The sequence below is a fragment of the Scyliorhinus canicula genome, chromosome 2, assembly GCF_902713615.1.
Source record: "Scyliorhinus canicula chromosome 2, sScyCan1.1, whole genome shotgun sequence".
In the NCBI taxonomy this organism is placed as follows: domain Eukaryota; kingdom Metazoa; phylum Chordata; class Chondrichthyes; order Carcharhiniformes; family Scyliorhinidae; genus Scyliorhinus; species Scyliorhinus canicula.
In genome coordinates this window covers 284,242,625-284,266,206 of record NC_052147.1, presented here as the reverse complement: position 1 = coordinate 284,266,206, position 23,582 = coordinate 284,242,625, and the positions used below count along the sequence as shown (strand labels likewise).

General features: G+C 49.0%; 2 protein-coding genes across 3 annotated transcripts in view; both read left to right on the top strand.

Moving 5' to 3' along the window:
* Nucleotides 1-10,592, top strand: part of map3k2 (mitogen-activated protein kinase kinase kinase 2) — a 153,322-nt gene extending 142,730 nt beyond the window's left edge. For both annotated transcript variants that reach the window (XM_038790190.1, XM_038790189.1), the window contains 3 exons: nt 2,390-2,519; nt 6,922-7,099; nt 9,068-10,592. In XM_038790190.1, coding sequence (XP_038646118.1) covers nt 2,390-2,519; nt 6,922-7,099; nt 9,068-9,293 — 534 coding nt within the window. In that variant the 3' untranslated portion in view covers nt 9,294-10,592. The remainder of the gene's footprint in view (nt 1-2,389; nt 2,520-6,921; nt 7,100-9,067) is intronic.
* A 2,437-nt stretch (nt 10,593-13,029) lies between these two features.
* On the top strand, nt 13,030-21,110 carry LOC119962214 (ribosome-binding protein 1-like). The gene is made up of 2 exons (XM_038790188.1): nt 13,030-16,118; nt 20,537-21,110. The coding sequence occupies exon 1, from the start codon at nt 13,143-13,145 to the stop codon at nt 14,046-14,048; it is 906 nt and encodes a 301-aa protein (XP_038646116.1). The 5' UTR covers nt 13,030-13,142; the 3' UTR covers nt 14,049-16,118; nt 20,537-21,110.
* Nucleotides 21,111-23,582: the final 2,472 nt, after the last annotated feature.

Here is a 23,582-nt window from a genome sequence, read left to right as displayed (position 1 = left end):
CCCCTGGGACCTGACAATCTGACCCTGCAGATTGGAAAGTAGCAAATATTAACCCCACTATTTAAGAAAGGTGGGGAGAGGGAAAATAGGAAATTACAGACTGCTTAACCTGACGTCAGTAATGGGGAGATGTTTGACTCTATTGTAAAGGATGTGACAACTTGATACTTGGAGAGTAATGATCTGATTGGGCAGAGTCACCATGGATTTGTGAAAGCGAAGCCATGTGTGACAAACCTGTCAGAGGTTTTTAAGGATGTTTCGAACAGATTATATAAGGGATGTGGTGTGTTGTGGAGAGCAGTAACACGGGCTGGCTCCCCAGAGTACCTTGATTTTGGCACTTTTCGCCCTATCTTCGGGGTGCATTGGGGTGGAACTTTATTAGTTTGATGGGACAGGATTTCCACGTAAACAGAATGTCCAAAAAGTACAAGACAAGGCAGCAGACAAGCGGAGAATCGTCGTCAGACTCTGACGCCTCTCGAGTCTCATCTGCTGAGAAAATGGCAGAATTTCCATCTGCGACTGTGGCCACTCCGTCGATGGCCGAGCTGCTCACAGGCACCTTGGCAGGTAGAACTTGGGAAGTTGCTGCAGGCTGTCTCATGCTGTCTCTGAGGCAATGGAAGGCTCCTGGCCCCCATTCGGCGGCCTTGGCAAAAGCAGAGCAGCTGGTCAAAGCGTTGGGGATACAGGAGGTGGGAGTGGCCCTCTCGGAGCAGAGTGGCCGGGGATAACGAGGCTCTTGGGGCCAAATGGACGATCTGGAGAATCGCTCCAGAAGGCAGAGCCTGAGAACCGTGGGGCTGTCTGGAGGGCCCGACTCTCGCGGAACACATTTTGCAGATGTGTGGGAAGATGGCGGGGGAGGGTGGAATGACATCCCGTCCCGAATTAGACTGGGCACACCGCTCGGTCAGGCAAATGCCTCGTTCTGGTGAACCATCGTGGGCCATTATTGTGAAGTTTCATAGCTACCAGGAGAAGGAACAAATCCTGTGGTCAGCGAAGGACCATCAAGACTATAAATATAAATGGGGATGGGGGGGAACAATGCCATTAGGCTGTACCAGGATGTAGGAGCGGAACTGGTGAAAGAGGCCTGTGGCGTTCAATAAGGCCGTGTTGTACACAAGCAGTTTTTAGTTTGGTGTGGCCTACCCTGCCACCTTCGAGTGACTTATGAATCGAGAGACTATTCTTTTGCAGTGCTGGAGGAGGCAGATGCATTTGTGAAAAAGCATGGACTGGGGACAAACTAATTGTTCATTGTTCTTTTTGTGAAATCTCTACGGGGGAAGGGCATGTGATTTTTGGGACTTACTGGAATTTCTGGGCTGATTTGGATTTTTTTTCTTGGTTTATGGGATGGCTATTCTTCTTTCTTTGACTATTGAAGTTGGGCATGGGTGGGGGAACTGGTTGGTGTTATGGGTATTTGTTCTGCCCTGGTTGCCCGGCTAGCTGTCGGGTTAGCTAACGGGAGCAGAGCGGTGGGGGTAACTGCACTCGGGGAGTTTTAATGATGAGCTCAGGATTTTTGTTTTAGTTCTGTTTGGGGCTAGGGATAAGGGAGGGTGGGTCCTCTTTGTTTTCCTTGTTGCTGTTTGTCTATTTGGGTGTCGTGTTGGTGGGTGTGGGGTGGGATTAGTTCCCTGTGTGTGTGTGTGTGGTTGGGGGGGGGGCAGCCATTTTGAGTGGGTCCGGTGTCAGCACTCCCGGGATGGTTGCTCGGTTACCCCACGTGGTGGAAATGGATGACTAGATCGGGGGTGGGAAGGTAAACAGCCCCCTCCCATGCCTGGCCGGTCATTGTCAGAGGTTACAGTGTAGTACAGAGTAGTCATACTCAGCAATTGGTGAGGCTAGATAGAAAATTAATGTAGAAACAGGTCAGACGACATGGCATAAATGAGAAGTGTTGTTCAGAAAGACGTAACCATGGAGCCAGGGTCAGTCTCGGGACCCTCGCCAGCTTTACGAGGTAGGCATTGGCCATTTTGGTACTTTTTGAATCCTTGTAACAAGAAGGAACTAATAATTTACAAGTACAAGCATTATTTTTCAGTGCAAGAATTTGAAGCCATATTCGGGTGATCTTGAAATGAAATGAAATGAAAATCGCTTATTGTCACGAGTAGGCTTCAATGAAGTTACTGTGAAAAGCCCCTAGTCGCCACATTCCGGCACCTGTTCAGGGAGGCTGGTACGGGAATCGAACCCGCGCTGGTGGCCTGCTTGATCTGCTTTAAAAGCCAGCGATTTAGCTGAGTGAGCTAAACCAGCCCCATCTTGAAGGGATGACCTTAAAACTTGGAGTGGTTTTAACAGCGGGCGTTACAAAATTAATGTATTCTGTTTTGTAACGGGCGGTGTTTCTCTGTAGGGTTCAATAAAGGACCAACTCAAGGCCTATGGTGCACTGACGGAGAATGTGACCCGCAGGTACACTCGGCAGATCCTGGAAGGCGTTTCCTACCTGCACAGTAATATGATTGTGCACAGAGATATAAAAGGTGAGTGCGGGCAGCAGCTTTTGAAGCGGGGTGATGTGCAGGGTGACCTGAGGCGACATAATCCACAGAGGCACCATGTGTTCCAGGGTACCCTGGGCTGCTAACACTGTCACCGAACCAAGCCCTAAACCTCACAGTAACAACCATACCCGTATGCCAGGAGGAACATTATTCCTGTAATGTCCTACAAATAGAAGCAAAACATGGCGAATTCCAGAAATCTGAAATAAAAACATGGAAACAACACAGAAGGTCAGGAAACATCTGTGGAAAGTGGGAGGTGGGGAGGCCTCCAAACTTAGGCCCAGACAGCGGAAAGCACAGCCGCCAATGACGGAGTGGGGTAATTGGGGTCAGAATTAGAGTGTCGCGATCTCAGAGGGGTGTAGGACTGGTAGACAGTGAGGGGTGAGGCCATGGGGGTATTTGAAAACAACAGTGAGAATTTTAAGGTTGAGATGATATAGGCCAGTGGGACAAGCACAGGAGTGATGGGTGAGCGGGACTTGGAAAGCGTCATGGATGTTTACAGCATGGAAATGGGCCCTTCTGCCTAGTTAGGATGTAAACAGCAGAGTTTTGGATTAGCTCAAGATGGAGAGTTACAATGCATGCAATTGTGTCTCGATCCTAGTCATGTATCTTTAGTGCGGAACATGCATCTTCCCTGAAGGCCTGATGGCCAGTGATGCCTCCTGGTGCTGCACTGACGATGTAGAGACTGGAAGAGCCAAGTTTAACCACTGCCTTTCTTAGCCTGGGTCATAACTGCTAACCTCTTCAACAACTGTAGTGTTTCACAGCACAGAAGGAGGCCATTCAGCCCGTTCTGTCTGTGCCAGCTCTTTGAAGGAGCAATCAATTGGTCCCACTCCTTTACTCTTCTGAAACTGTTTCCCGTCTTGTATTTATCCAATCCCGGATCACAGCAGCTTGCAGCACAGAATGCTAGGGACAGAAAGTCAGCCAGGATTCTTGTGTCAGGTAAGAAAGGAATTGGCCTTGGCTACAGGCATTCTGGAGTTAATAATCAAGGAGGTTCCCAGTCACAGACTTGCACGTGAAGAATGGGGACACTGGCATGGTTCCAGTAATCTGCTGGTGGTCACAGAACATAAGAATATAGCAGCAGGGAACAGTCATTCTGGCCTTAAGCCTGCCATCCAACTAGGCATGGCGATCAACTGGAACATAGAACATACAGTGCAGAAATGAAAATGAAAATCGCTTATTGTCACGAGTAGGCTTCAATGAAGTTACTGTGAAAAGCCCCTAGTTCCGGCGCCTGTTTGGGGAGGCTGGTACGGGAATTGAACTGTGCTGCTGGCCTGCCTTGGTCTGCTTTCAAAGCCAACGATTTAGCCCAGTGAAGGAGGCCATTCAGCCCATCGAGTCTGCACCGACCCACTTAAGCCCTCACTTACACCCTATCCCCACAACCCAATAACCCTTCCTAACCTTTTTGGTCACAAAGGGCAGTTTATCATGACCAATCCACCTAACGTGCACGTCTTTGGACTGTGGGAGGAAACCGGAGCACCCGGAGGAAACCCACGCAGACACGGGGAGAACGTGCAGACTCCACACGGACCCAGCGGGGAATTGAACCTGGGACCCAGGCGTTGTGAAGCCGCATTTCTACCCACTTGTGCTACCGTGCTGCCCCTACCTAACTACCCTAATGCCATTTCCCCGCACCCCTATCCCTTGATATCTTTAATATCCAGAATCTGTCGATCAGTCTTGAACATATTCAGTGACTAAGCCTCTGCAGACCTCTGGGGCAGAAAATTCCGAAGATTCACCAACATCTGACTGCAGAAATTCCTCCTCATCTCAGTCCTAAATAGCCTATTCCTTATTCTGAGTCTGTATCCCTTGGTTCTGGAACCCTTCTTGACAGGGGAAACATCTTTCTTCCATCTACCCGGTCGAGCTCTGTAAGAATTTTATACGCTTCAATGAGATCATCTCCCCTTCCTCTAAACTCCAGGGATTATAGGAACAGCCTCCTGAAACTCTCCGCATGGGATAATCCTGGGGATCAGTCTGGTGAACGTTGGCTGCACTGCCTCGATGGCAGAGACACAGCGACAGTACTCAGTACTCCTGGTGCAGTCTCACCAAGGCTATATACAGTCACGGGAGGACCTGCGTACTCCTGTACTCGGGTCATGTTGCAGTTTACCATTTGCCTTTCTAATTTCTTGCTGCAGCTGCATGTTGGCTTTCACTGACTCATAGGGGCTGGATTCTCCGCTTCCCCAGGCGCTTGTTTCTCGATGGTACGTGCCATTCCCTGGCGGTGGGATGCTTATCTTCCCGCTGCTTGTCAGTGGGATTTCCCATTGAAGTCACGCCACGGACAGGGGGGCGCTGCCGATGGGAAAAGTGAATCACTGCAGTCGGAGAATTCCAGCCAAGGACATCCAGGTCCTTTTGGACACCAACACTTCCCAATTTATCCCAATCTGCACCTCCGTTCCTCCGACCAGAGTGAGTAACTGCACATTTTCCCACATTAGGTTCCATCTGCCGCACTCTTGCCCATTGGCTCAGCCTGTGTAAACCCCCTTGCCGCCTCTTTGCAGACTCCTCACAACTCTCATTGCTGTCTCCCTTTGTTTCATCTGCAAACTTGGAAATAATTCATTTGGTCTCCAAATCATTGATATAGTTTGTGAATAATTGTGCCCGAACGACTTATCCTTGTGGTACTGCATTAGTCACGGCCTACCAACCTGAGAATGACCCAATTATTCTTAGACAGCTTGAGGCAAGTGGCAACAGGAAATGTTTGCAGTGGGTCTATTTGTCAGATATGGGCAACTTCCCCCTCCCTCTGTGTTGCTCCCCTCAGTTCCCCCGAGTTCCCCCCTCTCTTCCTCCTCCCCCGTCCCGTCCCCACTCCGCAGAGTTGTGTATCTGTCTGCTCCCCCCCCCCCCCCGAGTTGTGTATCTCTGTCTGCTCTCTCCCGTTTCTCACTCTTTCCCTCGTCGCTGTGGGCCTCGAACAGGTTTTGGAACAGGCCGGTTAATTGCCCCACGCTTTGAGGAATCCTTCCTCCGACCCTCGGATGTTGTCCTTGATCTTCTCCAGGTGGAGGAATTCCGAGAGGTCAGCGAGCCAGTCTGTAGCTGTGGGTGGTGCTGCCGATCGCCAGCCGAGCAGGATTCTCTGGCTGGCGATTAGGGAAGCGAAAGCCAGGGCGCTGGCCCCCTTCCCCATGTGCAACTCTCGCTGCTTCGATACCCCGAAGATTGCCGCTCTCGGGCACTGCTCCACCCTCACCCCCACAACCTTAGACATTGCCTCGGAGAAGGCTGCCTAGACCCCAGCAAGCTTAGGGCAAGCCCAGAACATGTGGGTGTGGTTGGCCGGGCCCCTCTGGCAGCGTTCACATTTAGGGGCTAGTTTAGCAGAGTGGGCTATACAGCTGACCTGTAATGCAGAACAAGGCCCGCAGCGCGGGTTGAATTCCCGTACCAGCCTCCCCGAACAGGCGCCGGAATGTGGCAACTAGGGGCTTCTCACAGTAGCTTCATTGGAGCCTACTTGTGACAATAAGCGATTATTATTATTATCCTCATTTGGGTCCTGGTCAGGTGCGCTCTGTGCACCACTTTGAGCTGCATGAGGTTGGGCCTTGTGCAGGAGGAGGTGGAGTTGGCCCTGCTTAGTGCTTCGCTCCAGAGTCCCCACCCCGCCTCTGACCCCAGCTCATCCTCCCATTTCCGCCTGGCCTCCACCAATGGCATTAGAGCCTTGTCCAGTAGCTGTCTGTACATTTTCCCCCTTCCTTACTGTCTGTGTTTATCAGATCCTCTAGTAGTGTGGTCTCGGGGGGTCCCTGGGGTACCCTACTGTCCCCTTGCGGAGAAAGTGCTTTACCTGTAGCTGCCTACGTTCCTGTCCTGTTGGTAGTTCCAGTTCCTCCGTCAGTTCTCTCTCTGTCTCTAGTCTGTTTTCCATGTGAAAGCGTCCGTTTTCTGAAGGTGACGTTGAGCATGGCTGGTGGGAATCTGTGGCTGCCGCAGATGGGGGCCATGGGGGATATCTCGGTCAAACCGAAATATTGCCTCATTTGATTCCACGTCCTTAGTGTGGCTGCCACCGCCGGGCAGGATGTGTGCTTCATCGGGGGGGGGAGGGATGGGAGCACTGCCATGGTGAGGGCCCGGGGGGGGGGGGTGTCCCCTTGCAGAAGGCCTCACAATCCACACCCATTCCGTGGTGGGTTCACGTACCCATCCCCTCTACCCTGTCTAACCCTGTTAGAATTTTGTACCTTTCTATGAGATCCCCTCTCACTCTAAACTCCAACTCCGAGCCAGCTTGCTGTGATTGGTGTGGACATTAAGTGTTGGAAACCAGATTAAAATGTTGTCTTTTGTTTTAAAGGAGCAAACATTTTACGGGATTCTGCCGGTAATGTTAAGCTGGGAGATTTTGGTGCCAGTAGAAGGTTGCAGACAATCTGTCTCTCAGGGACGGGCATGAAGTCGGTCACTGGCACACCCTACTGGATGAGCCCAGAAGTGATCAGTGGTGAAGGTTATGGCAGAAAAGCAGATATCTGGTAAGTTGACAAGACATGAAAAGAGACGCGATATTTTTATCAGTGAGACCAGTCATACCGAACCTTGCATAGTATCATATAATCCCTACAGTACAGAAGGAGGCCATTCGGCCCATCAAGTCTGCACTGATCCTCTGAAAGAGAACCCTACCCAGGTCCACTCTTCCGCACCCATTCTGCCCTATTCCCATAACCCAACCTGCATATCCCTGGACACGAAGGGCAATTTACAATGGCCAATCCACCTAACCTGCACATCTTTGGACTGTGAGGAGGTGCAGACACGGGGCGAACATGGAAACTCCGCACAGACAGTGACCCAAGCCGGGAATTGAACCTGGGTCCCTGGCGCTGTGAGGCAGCACTGTGCCACCGTGCTGTACCACTGTTTGATTCCTGGGCAATCAATGACTTGACTTTCTGTGGGAAGTAGCAGCTGTTTGATCTGTCCACCTCTGATCTACACTCCACCAACACAACCTTTGGGTTTTACAGAGCTCTCTCTCCCGTTCCACTTTATCTGTCACACTTGGCCAGTGCAGGGTCAACCGTGAGATTAATTAAGTAACAAATGATCCATGTGCACAGATTAACTGCTGGAAAAATCTAAATGACTGTGGAGTATACATTTCAGGAGTCCCCGATTATTCTTGTTTCCTTCAGCTTGATACAGATTATTGAGTTGATATATCATGGAGTATGCATATTTTTGATTCTACATGTAATAGTCAGCGCGTATCTGCATGCGTTTTCAGCATCCATCCATCTAGCCATGTTTTTTTGTTCAGTTTGCTTTGCCGTTTCAAGCCAATTCCAAGTCGATTCCAGTACACTCCGTTTGGTATAATCAAATTTGACCACCTTACATTGAGCTCACTTCCATCCACAGAATGGGTAATCACACGGGTTGTCATTCAGCCCCTATTGCCTTTGTCAGTCCTTTGAAAGAACTGTCCAGTCAATCCCACTCCCCGCGGTTTCCTCTAGTCCTGCAAACCTTTTATTTCAAGTGTTTGATTTTTATTGAAAACGAGGGAAACGAGAATTTAAAGTGTGACTAATCGTTCAGTATTTGTCTGCGTCCATATTGATCTCTTTGATTATCGCCACCACAGCTTGTTTCTAATTGGCTGGTACCTCCCCAACAAATCCCTCATAGTAATTGTCGGCGCCTCAAACCACTCCCCCTGGTCAATAATAATCATCTTTATTTGTGTCACAAGTAGGCTTACATTAACACTGCAATGAAATTACTATGAAATGAATTGAAATAATCGCTTATCGTCACGAGTAGGCTTCAAATGAAGTTACTGTGAAAAGCCCCTAGTCGCCACATTCTGGCGTCTGTTCGGGGAGGCCGGTATGGGGATTGAACCCACACTGCTGGCCTTGTTCTGCATTACAAGCCAGCTGTTTAGCCCACTGTGCTAAACCAGCCCCTGCAAGAGTGTATACCAGGCCTGTATACCGGCGCCTATTCAGGGAGGCTGGTACGGGAATTGAACCGTGCTGCTGCCCTGCCTTGGTCTACTTTCAAAGCCAGCGATTTAGCCCTGTGCTAAACCAGCCCCTCGTCGCCATATTCGGCACCTATTCGGGTACACAGAGGGAGAATTCAGACCTAAGCACGTCTTTTGGGACTTGTGGGAGGAAACCGGAGCACCCGGAGGAAACCCACGCAGACACGGGGAGGACGTGCAGACTCCGCACAGACAGTGACCCAAGCCGGGAATCAAACCTGGGACCCTGGAGCTGTGAAGCAACAGTGCTGACCACTGTGTCACCGTGTCACCCCGTACCCGGGGATAAATGCCATCTATCGTGGGAACTTCTTTATTTTGAGTCTGAGTTATTTGATCTGAGTCTTTGAACTCGTTTCTGTCAGATTTATTCAGGAAGGATGTGCTTTGTTTCTTGGGAGCCGTGCCTGTAGTTTTTGCATTGGTTTTGCCTCTTTGCCTTTTTCAGGAGTGTGGGTTGTACCGTTGTGGAGATGCTGACTGAGAAGCCCCCTTGGGCGGAGTTTGAAGCCATGGCCGCCATATTCAAGATCGCCACTCAGCCAACGAATCCTCAGCTTCCACCTCACGTGTCAGACCACAGTCGGGACTTTTTGAAAAAGATATTTGTGGAGGTGAAGCAGAGGCCATCAGCAGAGGAACTGTTGCGCCACACCTTTGTGCACTATCACTAGCAATTAACCTCAACATCTGATGCATTTATTTTCTATCTGATTGCACTTTTTCAATGTATAATTTTGGTGATTCTAGGTGTTTCCTAGGTTGTAATTTATACTTAAATTTGTATTTATAATGAGATTTTTTTGCATTCTCACAAAGGGAATGATCAGAAGGTTTTTTACAGTGTATTCACACAGTACTCTGATGTCCTTCAAGGTAAAGCACTTTATTACATAATTCATTCCTGATTATTCATCGTCCGATACAGCGTGGCAGGTCCTAATCCCCCTTCGAAGTAAGAATTAATTTGTAAATTAGCGGAGACTGAGCCTCCCTAAATGTGTAGAAGCTGCAGCAGGTTATACAAGAGACTGTTATACAATTCATTTCCGCACAGCCACTGTTGCAGAATGTCTGCCATTTGTTTTCCTGTAACCCAAAGCCAAGAGATCTGCAGGTCTGCTGTTGGTGCGCTGTCGCACCATATAAACTCCAAATTATCAGGACAGAGGTACGGTCGGACAGTGTAGCCATCAATTCCTCCTCCTTCAACTTCCAGATAGGGCATTGTCCAGGCGAGCAGTGGGGAGAGCCACAGTTTGGTTCAGAGTTTGCCATCAGCCAGGGGGTGTGACGGGATCTGGTGTTTGCGCTGGCATTTGCAGCATGTGGAACTTGGAAACATCTGTCAGTCTTTCTCCAGTTACAGGCAGTGTCTGCTGCCACCACCACCGCACTGGACAATGTTATTGACCTTTACCCTGTGTATCTTTGCCGTTCGATCCTACTGACTGGGCTTGTGGACAAAGAAAGCTGCTTGCTTAGGGCAGACACCAAATCCGACTTGTCCGCTGACAAGGGATGTGTGTGGATTTCTGCAGCACTGTCTCAGGCCCAGTGCCATTGAGGATGCCTCGCTTACAACTTCCATAATAAACTGATGCTAACTTCCTCAACTTGGGCCTGCAGTCCAGAGATGTGATTCCCAGCCATGGCTAGCAGCATGGCCCTGAGTCCCTGAAAGCTTCATGTTGAACATAGAGTTCGTACAGTGCAGAAGGAGACCATTCAGCCCATCGGGTATGCACCGACTATATTTACGATGTTACCCGAGTTTAATTAGTCTCTGGAATTTGCAGTACTGAAACAATAGCCAAACTATGCTGCCTCGTTTTCAGACTAGGTATTATTTGATTAATGTTTACAGATCCTTAATTTTTCTTTGTGGATGAAATTAAGACCATTTTCCGCAGAACCATAGGAAGGTCACGGCGCAGGAAGAATCCATTGTCTCTGCCGGCTGAAAAAAAAAATTACTTTTAAAAACTAGCTGCCTATTCTAATCCCACCTTCCAGGCCCTGGCCCATATCCTCGCTGGTCACAGCATCTTGCAAACGAGTCGAGGGTTTCCGTCTCCACCAACAAACCAGACAAGAAATTCCAGGCAGCCACCACAGAGCCACAGGAAGTTACCGTGCAGAAAGAGGCCATCAGCCCATCGTGTCTGCAGTGACCATTAAAGAGGAAAACAAAATAAACTAGCCGGGGGAGATGGTGGAAGCAGGGACGATAGTGCCATTTAAGGGGCATCTTGACAAATACATGAATAGGATGGGAATAGAGGGATACGGACCCCGGAAGTGTAGGGGATTTTAGTTCAGGTGGGCAGCATGGTTGGTGCAGGTTTGGATGATCCTGTGCGGTAATGTTCTTTGTTCTTTAGCCACTCATTTAATCCCATTTTCCAGTACCTGGACCGTGGCCTCGCAGGCTTCAGCAATCCAGATCCAGGAAACCTTTTAAATGAGTCGAGCTGTTCAGCCTCAACCACCAACTTAGGCCGTGATTTCCAAACACCCACCACCCTCTGAGGGAAAAGCCTTTTCCTCGTGTCTCTGCTAATCCTGGCAATTAACCTCTCCACTAGAGGAAATAGGCCTCGGCCTAGGTGTTTGTTTTTGTTTTGTAGTTCCGAGGTAGTCCGTCCCTTGGAAGCACTTTCTGCCATCAACTGCTTGCAGACCCATTTGGCCATCACACTCTGTCCTCTGAGGCTTCCACTGCTACCTGCCTATTAGAACAAAGAAAAGTACAGCACAGGAACAGGCCCTTCGGCCCTCCAAGCCTGTGCCGACCATGCTGCCCGTCTATACTAAAATCTTCTACACTTCCTGGGTCCGTATCCCTCTATTCCCATCCTATTCATGTATTTTTCAAGATGCCCCTTAAATGTCACTATCGTCCCTGCTTCCACCACCTCCTCCGGCAGCGAGTTTCAGACACCCAATATCCTCTGTGTAAAAATCTTGCCTCATACATCTCCTCTAAACCTTGCCCCTCGCACCTTAAACCTATGCCCCCTAGTAATTGACCCCTCTACCCTGGGGAAAAGCCTCTGACTATCCACTCTGTCTATGCCCCTCATAATTTTGTAGACCTCTATCAGGTCGCCCCTCAACCTCTGTCGTTCCAGTGAGAAAAAACCAAGTTTATTCAACCGCTCCTCATAGCTAATGCCCTCCTTACCAGGCAACATCCTGGTAAATCTCTTCTGCAGCCTCTCCTTCTGGTAGTGTGGCGACCAGAATTGAACACTATACTCAAGTATGGCCTAACTAAGGTTCTATACAGCTGCAACATGACTTGCCAATTTTTATACTCAATGCCCCGGCCAATGAAGGCAAGCGTGCCGTATGCCTTCCTGACAACCTTCTCCACCTGTGTTGCCCCTTTCAGTGACCTGTGGACCTGCACACTTAGACCTCCCTGACTGTCAATACTCTTGCGGGTTCTACCATTCACTGTATATTCCCTACTTGTATTAGACCTTCCAAAATGCATTACCTCACATTTGTCCGGATTAAACTCCATCTGCCATCTCTCTGCCCAATTCTCCAAACAATCTAAATCCTGCTGTATCCTCTGACAGTCCTCATCGCTATCTGCTAATTCCACCTACCTTTGTTCGTCTGCAAACTTACTAATCAGACCAGTTGCATTTTCTTCCAAATCATTTATCGAAACTACGGACAGCAAAGGTCCCAGCACTGATCCCTGCGGAACACCACTAGTCACAGCCCTCCAATCAGAAAAGCACCCTTCCATTTCTATTCTCTGCCTTCTATGACCGAGCCAGTTCTGTATCCATCTTGCCAGCTCACCCCTGATCCCGTGTGACTTCACCTTCTGCACCAGTCTACCATGAGGGACCTTGTCAAAGGCCTTACTGAAGTCCATATAGACAACATCCACTGCCCTACCTGCATCAATCATCTTTGTGACCTCCTCGAAAAACTCTTATCAAGTTAGTGAGAAACGCCCTCCCCTTCACAAAACCGTGCTGCCTCTCACTAATAAGTCCATTTGCTTCCAAATGGGAGTAGATCCTGTCTCGAAGAATTCTTTCCAGCAATTTCCCTACCACTGACGTAAGGCTCACCGGCCTGGAGTTCCCTGGATTATCCTTGCTACCCTTCTTAAACAAAGGAACAACATTGGCTATTCTCCAGTCCTCCGGGACGTCACCTGAAGACAGTGAGGATCCAAAGATTTCTGCCAAGGTCTCAGCAATTTCCTCTCTAGCCTCCTTCAGTATTCTGGGGTAGATCCCATCAGGCCCTGGGGACTTATCCACCTTAATATTTTTCAAGACGCCAACACCTCGTCTTTTTGGATCTCAATTTGACCCAAGCTATCTACACATCCTTCACCAGACTCAACATCCACCAATTCCTTCTCTTTGGTGAATACTGATGCAAAGTATTAATTTAGTACCTCGCCCATTTCCTCTGGCTCCACACATAGATTCCCTTGCCTGTCCTTCAGTGGGCCAACCCTTTGCCTGGCTACCCTCTTGCTTTTTATGTATGTACGTTGCTGCTCTTTAATTGGTGGGACAGCCACCAGGACTGCAGTTCAGGTAGAAGTCCCTCCCCACCTCAGGGCAGGGAGAGAAGGCCCTCACCACGTCAGGGCAGGAAGGGAAGGCCCTCAACCACCTCAGGACAGGAAGGGAAGGCCCTCGCCACCTCAGGGCAGGGAGGGAAGGCCCTCCCCACCTCAGGGCGGGGAGGGAAGGCCATCAACCACCTCAGGGCGGGGAGGGAAGGCCATCAACCACCTCAGGGCAGGGAGGGAAGGCCCTCCCCACCTCAGGGCAGGGAGGGAAGGCCCTCCCCACCTCAGGGCAGGAAGGGAAGGCCCTCGCCATGTCAGAGCAGGTAAGGGAAAGTCCTCCCCACCTCAGGGCAGGGAGGGAAGGCCCTCACCACATCAGGGCAGACAGGGAAGGCCATCAACCATCTCAGGGCAGGAAGGGAAGGCCCTCACCACCTCAGGGCAGGGAGACAAGGCCCTCCCCACCTCATGGCAGGGAGAGAAGGCCCTCGCCACCTCAGGGCAGGAAGGGAAGACCATCAACCACCTCAGGGCAGGGAGAGAAGGCCCTCGCCACCTCAGGGCAGGGAGGGAAGACCATCAACCACCTCAGGGCAGGGAGGGAAGACCATCAACCACCTCAGGGCAGGGAGAGAAGGCCCTCACCACCTCAGAGCAGGGAGAGAAGGCCCTCACCACCTCAGGGCAGGGAGAGAAGGCCATCACCATGTCAGGGCAGGGAGAGAAGGCCCTCACCACCTCAGGGCAGGGAGAGAAGGCCCTCACCATGTCAGGGCAGGGAGGGAAGGCCCTCGCCAACTCAGGGCAGGGAGGGAAGGCCCTCGCCAACTCAGGGCAGGGTGGGAAGGCCTCCAGCACCTCAGGGCAATGAGGGAAGGCCCTCACCACCTCAGGGCAGTAAGGGAAGGCTTCCAGCACCTCAGGGCAACTTTGGAATGCAGTCCAATCTTTGCAGCTAACATTCCCTTCCTGCCTTGGAGCAACCGAAACAAAGTTACGCTGCATCCCCCCAGGGCCACACACTTCCCCATCTCTGTTACCACCCCCAGCCCTACGCTTCTCTGCGCCTCTCTGATTCTGGCCTCGTCTGCAGCCCTGATTTAAAATTGCCCCACCATTGTCGGCTGTGACTTCAGCTGCCTCGGTCCTAAGCTCTGACATTCCCTCCCTAAAACTCTCCCTCTCTTCCTTTAAAGCTCTCAATTGTTGTCGGTCCTTGTGTGTCTCGGTGTCGGATTTGATTGAATAATCCCCCCCTGTGAAGCCCCTTGGGGCTCTCAATGCAAATGGTTATGGATGATACCCTTCACTGTATCGACCTGGCTTTACTGTCACTGCCTCTCAATGGAACTATGTTCATCCCCATCTCGTGACACCCCCCCCCCCCCCCCCCAGCCCCACTGCATCCATTTGGAAGAGTGTCTGTTTGTGTGGATGTGAAGGTGAGACAGCAATCCCAAGAATGGGGAAGACGAACCATGTAACAGCTTGATCCAGATGTACAGGCAGGCTGTTTAATTCCTGGCCATTTTGGTGAAGAATATTGCCCAGCATCACCGTATCAAGGTACCCTGTAGGCTTGCAGTGCCCTGTCGAACTGTGGGTGTCTTGCCAACACTGAACATTGTTGATCGCTGTAGGTGGCCAGATAGCCAATGTAAGCAGGTTTAATTCATTCACGCTTAAGATACACCACAATCGGTCAGTGCCCAAAAGAGGAAACGGGTTAATATTTCAATGGGATTCTCATTTCTCAACGCTTGCTTAACCCCAGTCAGTTTGCCAAAATCTTGTCCGCATTCGTTTTAAGCCAAATGAGGCGCGAGATCCCATGATCGCGTATTAGACCCAGGTTCCAAACACTGGACAGGGCCGGAGTGTCGGGTGGGTGGGGTGCAATAGCTTTACTTGAGTACTGATAACCAGGGCTGCTTGTCACCGTATTTCCTGAACAAATTGTGTTGTATGTATCTGTGTTAAAGGGAGCTCATTCCTGCCACCTATTGTCGAGTGTTAATCCTTGTATAATACATACTCAGTAAGCTATCGCAATCGCCTGAAGTATTGTTTTATCGCTCATCTTCCTTATCCTCTGCCAGTTAGAACTAATGCTTGATTGAGCAAAGTCAGATAGGAGGTTTCAAATGTATTGCCACAAGGATCTTTGATATTTCAGTCAGTGCTAGTTACACTGGTATATTTGCCTTTGCTCCTAACATTGTTGTTACTGAAGCTGGAGAGATGTCGACTGTGACACCCAATACTTTGGCAATGGACTGTTTATAGATGAACCAAAAACACCCCAATGTTAATACAGCCTCTTTCATGGTCTCAAACATTTGGCCAGTCAGGGGTTTACTCTTAACCTCGTCACCCAATGGGCACTTGACGAGATCTTTAAAATCCGCCCAATTTTGCTTCCAAAAGCAGTATTGTTTGGCATACAAAGCCAACATTCTTCCCGATCCTCTGGGGTTCCCACCTGGTAAGTTTTTTTTTTAAAAGGCCTCCGAGGTTTTTGTGTGACAGCCTCCTCTGGAGTTTTAATTTCTGTACTCTCAGTGATCCCCCCCCCCCCCCCCACACACACACACACACACAGCCAGGGCTCCCGAATTGCTGGTTGATGTTTGACAGTATTGATGGCCCAAGCACATCGTCACAATGATATTCCGCAAGACCTGGTCAATTACAAACTGTCGGAAAATATTAGTCTGATTTGTTAAGGCTCCTGGTTAATAACTAAAGAGGATGTTACTCACTGCAAGTGCCAATTATTTCTGTCTGGTTGGTTATAAGGACAAGTGTACAAGTTGTAGCTGGACAAGGTGGCTACAGGCCAAACCGCGGACAAGATGTTCTATATTCCTGACTCTTTCTGATTACGGGCCCTATTTGGAAAGCTTCCCATTGCAGCATGGCCTAATCCCAAATTGAAGCAGTGAGTATAATCCTAAATTGAGCGACTGCCTTCATGATTAAGTGTCGCACAGATGTTAACATTTATATTTGCAGTTGGGAAATTCTCGCAAAAATAATTTTTTTACACAGTGCTTGTCTCGAAAGAGATCATTGTGGGCAATCCCACATCGATTCTACACAAGGTCAAAAAAAAAACACAACTTCCTCCCTATCAGCACTGTGCGTGTACCTACATCACGTGGATTGCAGCAATTCAAGGAGCAGGCCACCTTCTCCAGGGAAACTAGATCCTTGCCAGTGATGGTCACATCCTCTGAAGTTTTTTTTAAGCACATCCATTATGCTACTGAATCAGTTTTGAAGTATCGATCGTTCAGTATGTGGGAGTAGTTGCAATCAAAACCCAATCTGAAGTCATTATTTTTATATCTTTATGCTGTGGATTATTGAGGTGAGGGATATCAACACTGGGGAATAGAATACTTCGCTTCAGCTACCAAAAGTCCCCATCAAACACTCCCAGGACAGGTACAGCACGGGGTTAGATACAGAGTAAAGCTCCCTCTACTTTGTCCCCATCAAACACTCCCAGGACAGGTACAGCACGGGGTTAGATGCAGAGTAAAGCTCTCTCTGCACTGACCCCATCAAACACTCCCAAGACAGGTACAGCACAGGGTTAGATACAGAGTAAAGCTCCCTCTACACTGTCCCCATCAAACACTCCCAGGACAGGTACAGCACGGGGTTAGATACAGAGTAAAGCTCCCTCTACACTCTCCCCATCAGACACTCCAGGACAGGTACAGCACGAGGTTAGATACAGAGTAAAGCTCCCTCTACACTGTCCCCGTCAAACACTCCCAGGACAGGTACAGCACGGGGTTAGATACAGAGTAAAGCTCCCTCTACACTGTTGCCATCAAACACTCCCAAGACAGGTACAGCACGGGGTTAGATACAGAGTAAAGCTCCCTCTACACTGCCCCCATCAAACACTCCCAGGACAGGTACAGCACAGGGTTAGATACAGAGTAAAGCTCCCTCTACACTGTCTCCATTAAACATTCCCAGCACAGGTACAGCACAGGGTTACATACAGAGTAAAGCTCCCTCTACACTGTCCCCATCAAACACTCCCAGGACAGGTACAGCACAGGGTTAGATACAGAGTAAAGCTCCCTCTACACTGTCCCCATCAAACACTCCCAGGACAGGTACAGCACAGGGTTAGATACAGAGTAAAGCTCCCTCTACACTCCCCGTCAAACACTCCCAGGACAGGTACAGCACGGGGTTAGATACAGAGTAAAGCTCCCTCTACACTCCCCGTCAAACACTCCCAGGACAGGAACAGCACGGGGTTAGATACAGAGTAAAGCTCCCTCTCCACTGTCCCCATCAAACACTCCCAGGACAGGTACAGCACGGGGTTAGATACAGAGTAAAGCTCCCTCTACACTGTCCCCATCAAACACTCCCAGGACAGGTACAGCACAGGGTTAGATACAGAGTAAAGCTCCCTCTACACTGTCCCCATCAAACACTCCCAGGACAGGTACAGCACAGGGTTAGATACAGAGTAAAGCTCCCTCTACACTCCCCGTCAAACACTCCCAGGACAGGTACAGCACGGGGTTAGATACAGAGTAAAGCTCCCTCTACACTCCCCGTCAAACACTCCCAGGACAGGAACAGCACGGGGTTAGATACAGAGTAAAGCTCCCTCTCCACTGTCCCCATCAAACACTCCCAGGACAGGTACAGCACGGGGTTAGATACAGAGTACAGTAGTTGTTCTGAAGGATTCGGTTAGTTGATGCTGAATTAGGGGCAGCTTTAGAATTTGAGCCTGACCTTTACCTGGTTGAAAGTGTCCACAATCCTTTCTTCCCTGACCTGCCAATATCATTAGTTGGATTTGACCAGGTTTGAGTGATTTACAGCCACACGGTCACAATCTCAGGACTTATGTAAAATGGTGAAAGTCATGAGTTTAAAATTCTTTTAAGTTTGTTTTGTTAGGGTGGCACGGTGGCACAGCGGTTGGCACTGCTGCCTCATGGCGCTGAGGACCCGGGTTCGATCCCGGCCCTGGGTCACTGTCCGTGTGGAGTTTGCACGTTCTCTCCGTGGGTCTCACCCCCACAGCCCAAAGGTGTGCAGGGAAGGTGGATTGGCCACGCTAAGTTGCCCCTTAATCGGAAAAATTAATTGGGCACTCTAAGTTTATATTAGAAAAAAAGTTTTTTTTTTTGTCCAATTATAAGTGGCGACAAACAGTTAAATGTTCGAGATATCACTGAGAGTGTATCCCTGTTCAGACATTCATGTCCTCGGGGTGTAGATGTCACGAACTTTTCATGTTGAATGCTTATTAGAAAAGTATGAATTCTGCTCACATTGCAGAAACTGCCCATTCTGATAGCTGTGGCACAATGAAGCCGCTTAATATGATTAACATCTGGGTGGTACAGTGGCTTTCAACATTTTCAGCAAGGAGGGACTGCACTTACCTTTTACAGCCATTTTCGCTTCGTCTCCAATAGCGAGACTATAGTCTGATCCGTAACACATTTTTATATCACCTGTGACAACTTTGGGATGGTCCGAAGCTCTCAGTACAGTCACCGTTCTACACGAAACAGCACATCCAGCTCCTACAAACAGTAATGTGATACTTATCTGTTTAATGATGTTGGTAGAGGTTATGTGGACCTTTATATTGGAGAGGACCAGTTACAATTCCAGATTGGTGCATTATTGACCTGCAGCTTGACTATAAAAGAAAGTGAGCTTTAATTGTAGCGAGGGGTGAATTGTTACCCTCGATCCTCTAGACAAATACAAGTACTGTGGCACAGGAGTTCTCAGTGACTTGCTGTGTATTAGCGTTGACACGTTGCACCCTGATCTGCAGTAATGATGAACAGATCCCCTTTCTTCCAATGTCCCTTGGTTAAGACTATAACACCTCAGTAACTGGCCTGTGTTGGATGTTGCAGATCCACAGGTATTGCTGCCTCCATCTGACCTACCTTTGGGTGTTGGTCAAGGCAAAAGAAGCATCAAGAGTTCTGCCACTAAAGCCCTAAGGTATTAGGTTGCACGTGAGAGCTGATTCCCCCACTGAGAGCAGTCACAAGCAGTGCCCACGATTAATGGTTGAACTTTGGCTAGTGCTGTGGTCTAAAGGTTAGTGCCAATCCTCACGTGTTTTGGGGGTGCAGAGAAATGCATTGTTGATTTACTTTGTATACGAGTGCCGTGTGCCAATGACGGAATTGATTGAAGGGTCAGTTACGTTGGGCAGAAATTTCAACTTGCTGGTTACAAACTTGTTTTGGGGGATAGGGTGGCTGACCGACCATCCATTGGGCAGCACATCTGATTTTCCTCCTCCGTTGAAGATGGTGGAAAGGATAATTGGGTGGGGGTATAACAGGTGGCACGTTTCTCTCCCCCCCCCCCCCGCCATTTGGTCTGCCACAGCTCTGCTCATCAATGCTTCCTGAAGCTCTGACTAATGAGGCCATTCCGACTGTGCAAACGATACTGGCGAGGTTTTCACTTTTCCACACATAGCGAAGCTCAGTCAAACTCTTGCGATGCGTGTAACAGGGTTTTCTACAGTTCCCTTGTGTTATCCTGGAGTTAGGAAAGTGTTTGGCATCGTCAGTTACCCAAATTGGTGCATTTTAAAAAATAATTTGAAGCTGTATTTTATAAAGTGGTACGTTCAAATCATTTTGATTTGTTTCCACCTGTGTAGTAAACGGTACTGAGAGTCACATCGCCTCCCATTATGTTTGACCCATTGGCCTTAACGATTGTGCTATGTGAGTATGGGTTGGAGAGTGAGGATATTGCCCATTCTATGGAGGGGCAGGGTGGTTATTGTCAATGATGTGATTGAGATGAATGGGGGGGGGGGGGGAGTGGATTCCCTCTGTTCAGTATTTTCAATGTTCAATTTTCCCCTTTCTCCCTGTCTGACATCCTGGGGCCTACTGGGTTTCCTTGAATTGCTTCCTTCGACACCCCCCGCCAAGCATACTGTTTCATTTAAGCAGTTAATTTTGTTCGAAAATGTTTGGTGGCTGAGAAGATAATGTTTGCGCCCAGCACCAATTGGAGACGCAGTGTGAATCTGGTACACGTTTCCAGGGAGAGGGTGGGAGATCATATCCAATTTGGGAGGCCATTAAATCAATAATCAATGCAACAGAACAATTTATAAATATATATATATATATAGATAAATATGTGTCCGCGTGTCTAGAAATTACTGAGGGATCTCCACATGAAACTGTCTAATGGCTGTTTAGTTTAAACGCCTCCGTCAATTTAACGGAGAAAGGAATTTGCGATGAGCTGTTGTTTAGGATGAGGACGTCTCCTCCAGTAATTCCGTCGTCGTGTTATTTTTTTATTCAGAGTGGACACAGGTTTTGCCTCGTGAGCTTGGAAATAGTAGCCCAGCTCTTCCAAATACTTTTCCATTGACAAGACGCTCCGACAGATCAGGTGGTCCACATACAGGGTGGGATTGAATGCACTGTGCAACCTGTCAAATCGCCACTCTGTTTAAATTCCTGCTCCGGTTTAGGGCCAGACTCCTTTGCTGGCCAAACATTATGATGACTGTATTACGTTTCTTAATTGTACAGATGTATAATATGTTTTATTTGTAATGATTCCCGATGTATTTACTTTCACTGCTTTTATTGGTTCTTTGTACCTATTGTAAAAGAAAGCCATGTTTATATTTGGTTTGTTACCAATAATCTTGTTTCTATGAAATCTGTATATTGGTGGTACGCATTCTTGTTGCAATCTGATTCTGCATGAGTTCAGTGGGACTAGTACACAGGAGATTGCCTTTTATGTTAGTCCGTGCTGTTGGTCAAAGTGTGCAGGCTACTGCTCTGAACTGGAACCCTGACAGGGTCAAGGAGAGTCCACGGTATTTAGCACTTTGCAGAGCATTAATAAAACTATTTATTTCACAGTTTCGTCCATTTGATCTCTGATGAATCCGAATTTATTGATTTGAGGGCGGGTTTACAGGATGAGCAGCTGAGGGTTTGCTAAGTGGAGATGCCGGCGTTGGACTGGGGTGAGCACAGTAAGAAGTCTTACAACACCAGGTTAAAGTCCAACAGGTTTGTTTTGAATCACTACCTTTCAGAGTGTAGCTCCTTCACAGGGCGAGTGAAGAGGTAGGTTACACAAACACGGTATATGTAGACAAAGCCAATGAATCATAGAATTTACAGTGCAGAAGGAGGCCATTCAGCCCATAGAGTCTGCACCGGCCCTTGGAAAGAGCATCCTACCCAACCCCCACACCTCCAGCCTATCCCACTTTATCTCCGTAACCCAGTAACACCACCAAATCTTTTTGGACACTAAGGGCAATTTAGAACAGCCAATCCACCTAACCTGCACATCTTTGGACTGTGGGAGGAAACCGGAGCACCCGGAGGAAACCCATGCAGACACGGGGAGAATGTGCAGACTCCGCACAGGCAGTGACCCAGCCCAGAATCGAACCTGGGACCCTGGAGCTGTGAAGCAACTGTGCTAACCACTATGATGCTGTGCTGCCCAAACCAAGATGATACTTTGAATGCGAGTTTTTGCAGGTAATATAGTTGTATGGAACCTTGGTAAGGCCGCACGTGGAATGTTGCACACAATCCTGGTCGCCACATTACCAGAAGGATGTGGAAGCTTTGGAGAGGGTGCAGAGGAGGTTTACCAGGATGTTGCCTGGCCTGGAGGGTGTTAGCTATTTGGAGAGGCTGAATAGACTCGGACTGTTTCATTAGAACAACAGTGGTTGAGGGGTGAGAGGTCTGCATGGATAGAGTGAGGGGCGTGGATAGAGTGGATGGGCAGGAACTCTCCCATGGGTGAGGGGTCAGTCAGCAGGGGGCATAGGTTTAAGATCTGTGGGGCAAAGCTTAGGGGAGATGTGCGAGGCAGGTATTTTACACAAAGGATGGTGAGTGCCTGGAACGCGTTGCCAGGGGAGCAAACCCAAGCAGACACGGGGAGAACGTGCAGACTCCGCACAGACAGTGACCCAAGCCGGGAATCGAACCTGGGACCCTGGAGCTGTGAAGCGATTGTGCTATCCACAATGCTACCATGCTGCCCCACCCTCTTATGGGAATTGAACCGTGCTGCTGGCCTGCCTTGGTCTGCTTTCAAAGCCAGCAATTTAGCCCTGTGCTAAACAGCCCCTGTTAGTGCAACTTGCACTGAATGTGCACCCCCCCCCCCCCCCCCCCGCCCAAACTGACAGTGACTAAGTAGGCAATGAATGGCTGCCATCTCCGGTACAACCCCTCCACCATCCCCCTCACGATCTATTTGACTTCCGCCAGGTACAAGAATTCCAGTCGGGCACCAACCATACTGGGGTGCTGGATTGAGTCGGCAGCGTCCACCGCAGCAGAACTCACTTCCGGGCAATCAACGAGGGCCAGGGTCCCAGGTTCGATTCCCGGCTTGGGTCACTGTCTGTGCGGAGTCTGCACGTTCTCCCCGTGTCTGCGTGGGTTTCCTCCGGGCGCTCCGGTTTCCTCCCACGTCCCGAAAGACGTGCTGTTAGGTGAATTGGACATTCTGAATTCTCCCTCTGTGTACCCAAACAGGCGCCGGAGTGTGGCGACTAGGGGCTTTTCACAGTAACTTCATTGCAGTGTTAATGTAAGCCCACTGGTGACAATAAAAATTATTACTATTAAAAGCTTCTTTAGGTGTGTGAAAATAAAAAGATGAGTAAGGACAAATGTGGGGTCATTCTGGGCGGACACAGGAGAATTTGTCCTGGAGGACAGGGAAATGGAGAAACAAACAATTACTTTGTGTCTGTCTTCACAGCGGAAGACACGGAAAATCTTACAGAAATACGAGGGAACCAAGAGGCTGTGAAAATGAGGAACTGAAACAAATTAGTATTAATAAAGAGGAAGTGCTCAAAATATTAATTGGACCTGTGGCCGATGAATCTCGTGGAGCAGATAATCTACATTCCAGAGTGCTGAAGAAGGTGGCTCTGGACATAATGTATATATTGGTACCCTCCAATATTCCGCAGATTCTGCAAAGGTTCCTGCAGACTGGAGAGCAGCAAATATAGATACATATATACATAGAAGATCGGAGCAGGAGGAGGCCTTTTGGCCTTTCGAGCCTGCTCCACCATTTATCATAATCATGGCTGATCGTCCAACTCAATAGCCTAATCCTGCTTTCTCCCCATAGCCTTTGATCCCATTCTCTGAGTGTTATATCCAGCCGCCTCTTAAATACATTCCAAGTTTTAGCATCAACTACTTCCTGTGGTAATGAATTCGACAGGCTCACCACTCTTTGTGTGAAGAAATGTCTCCTTATCTCTGTCGGAAATGGTTTACCCTGAATCTTCAGCCTGTGACCCCTGGTTCTGGACACACCGACCATTGGGAAC

Excerpts from the sequence above, each read along its gene's own strand:
- LOC119962214 (XM_038790188.1), top strand. The coding sequence starts at position 13,143 with ATGTATGTACGTTGCTGCTCTTTAATTGGTGGGACAGCCACCAGGACT.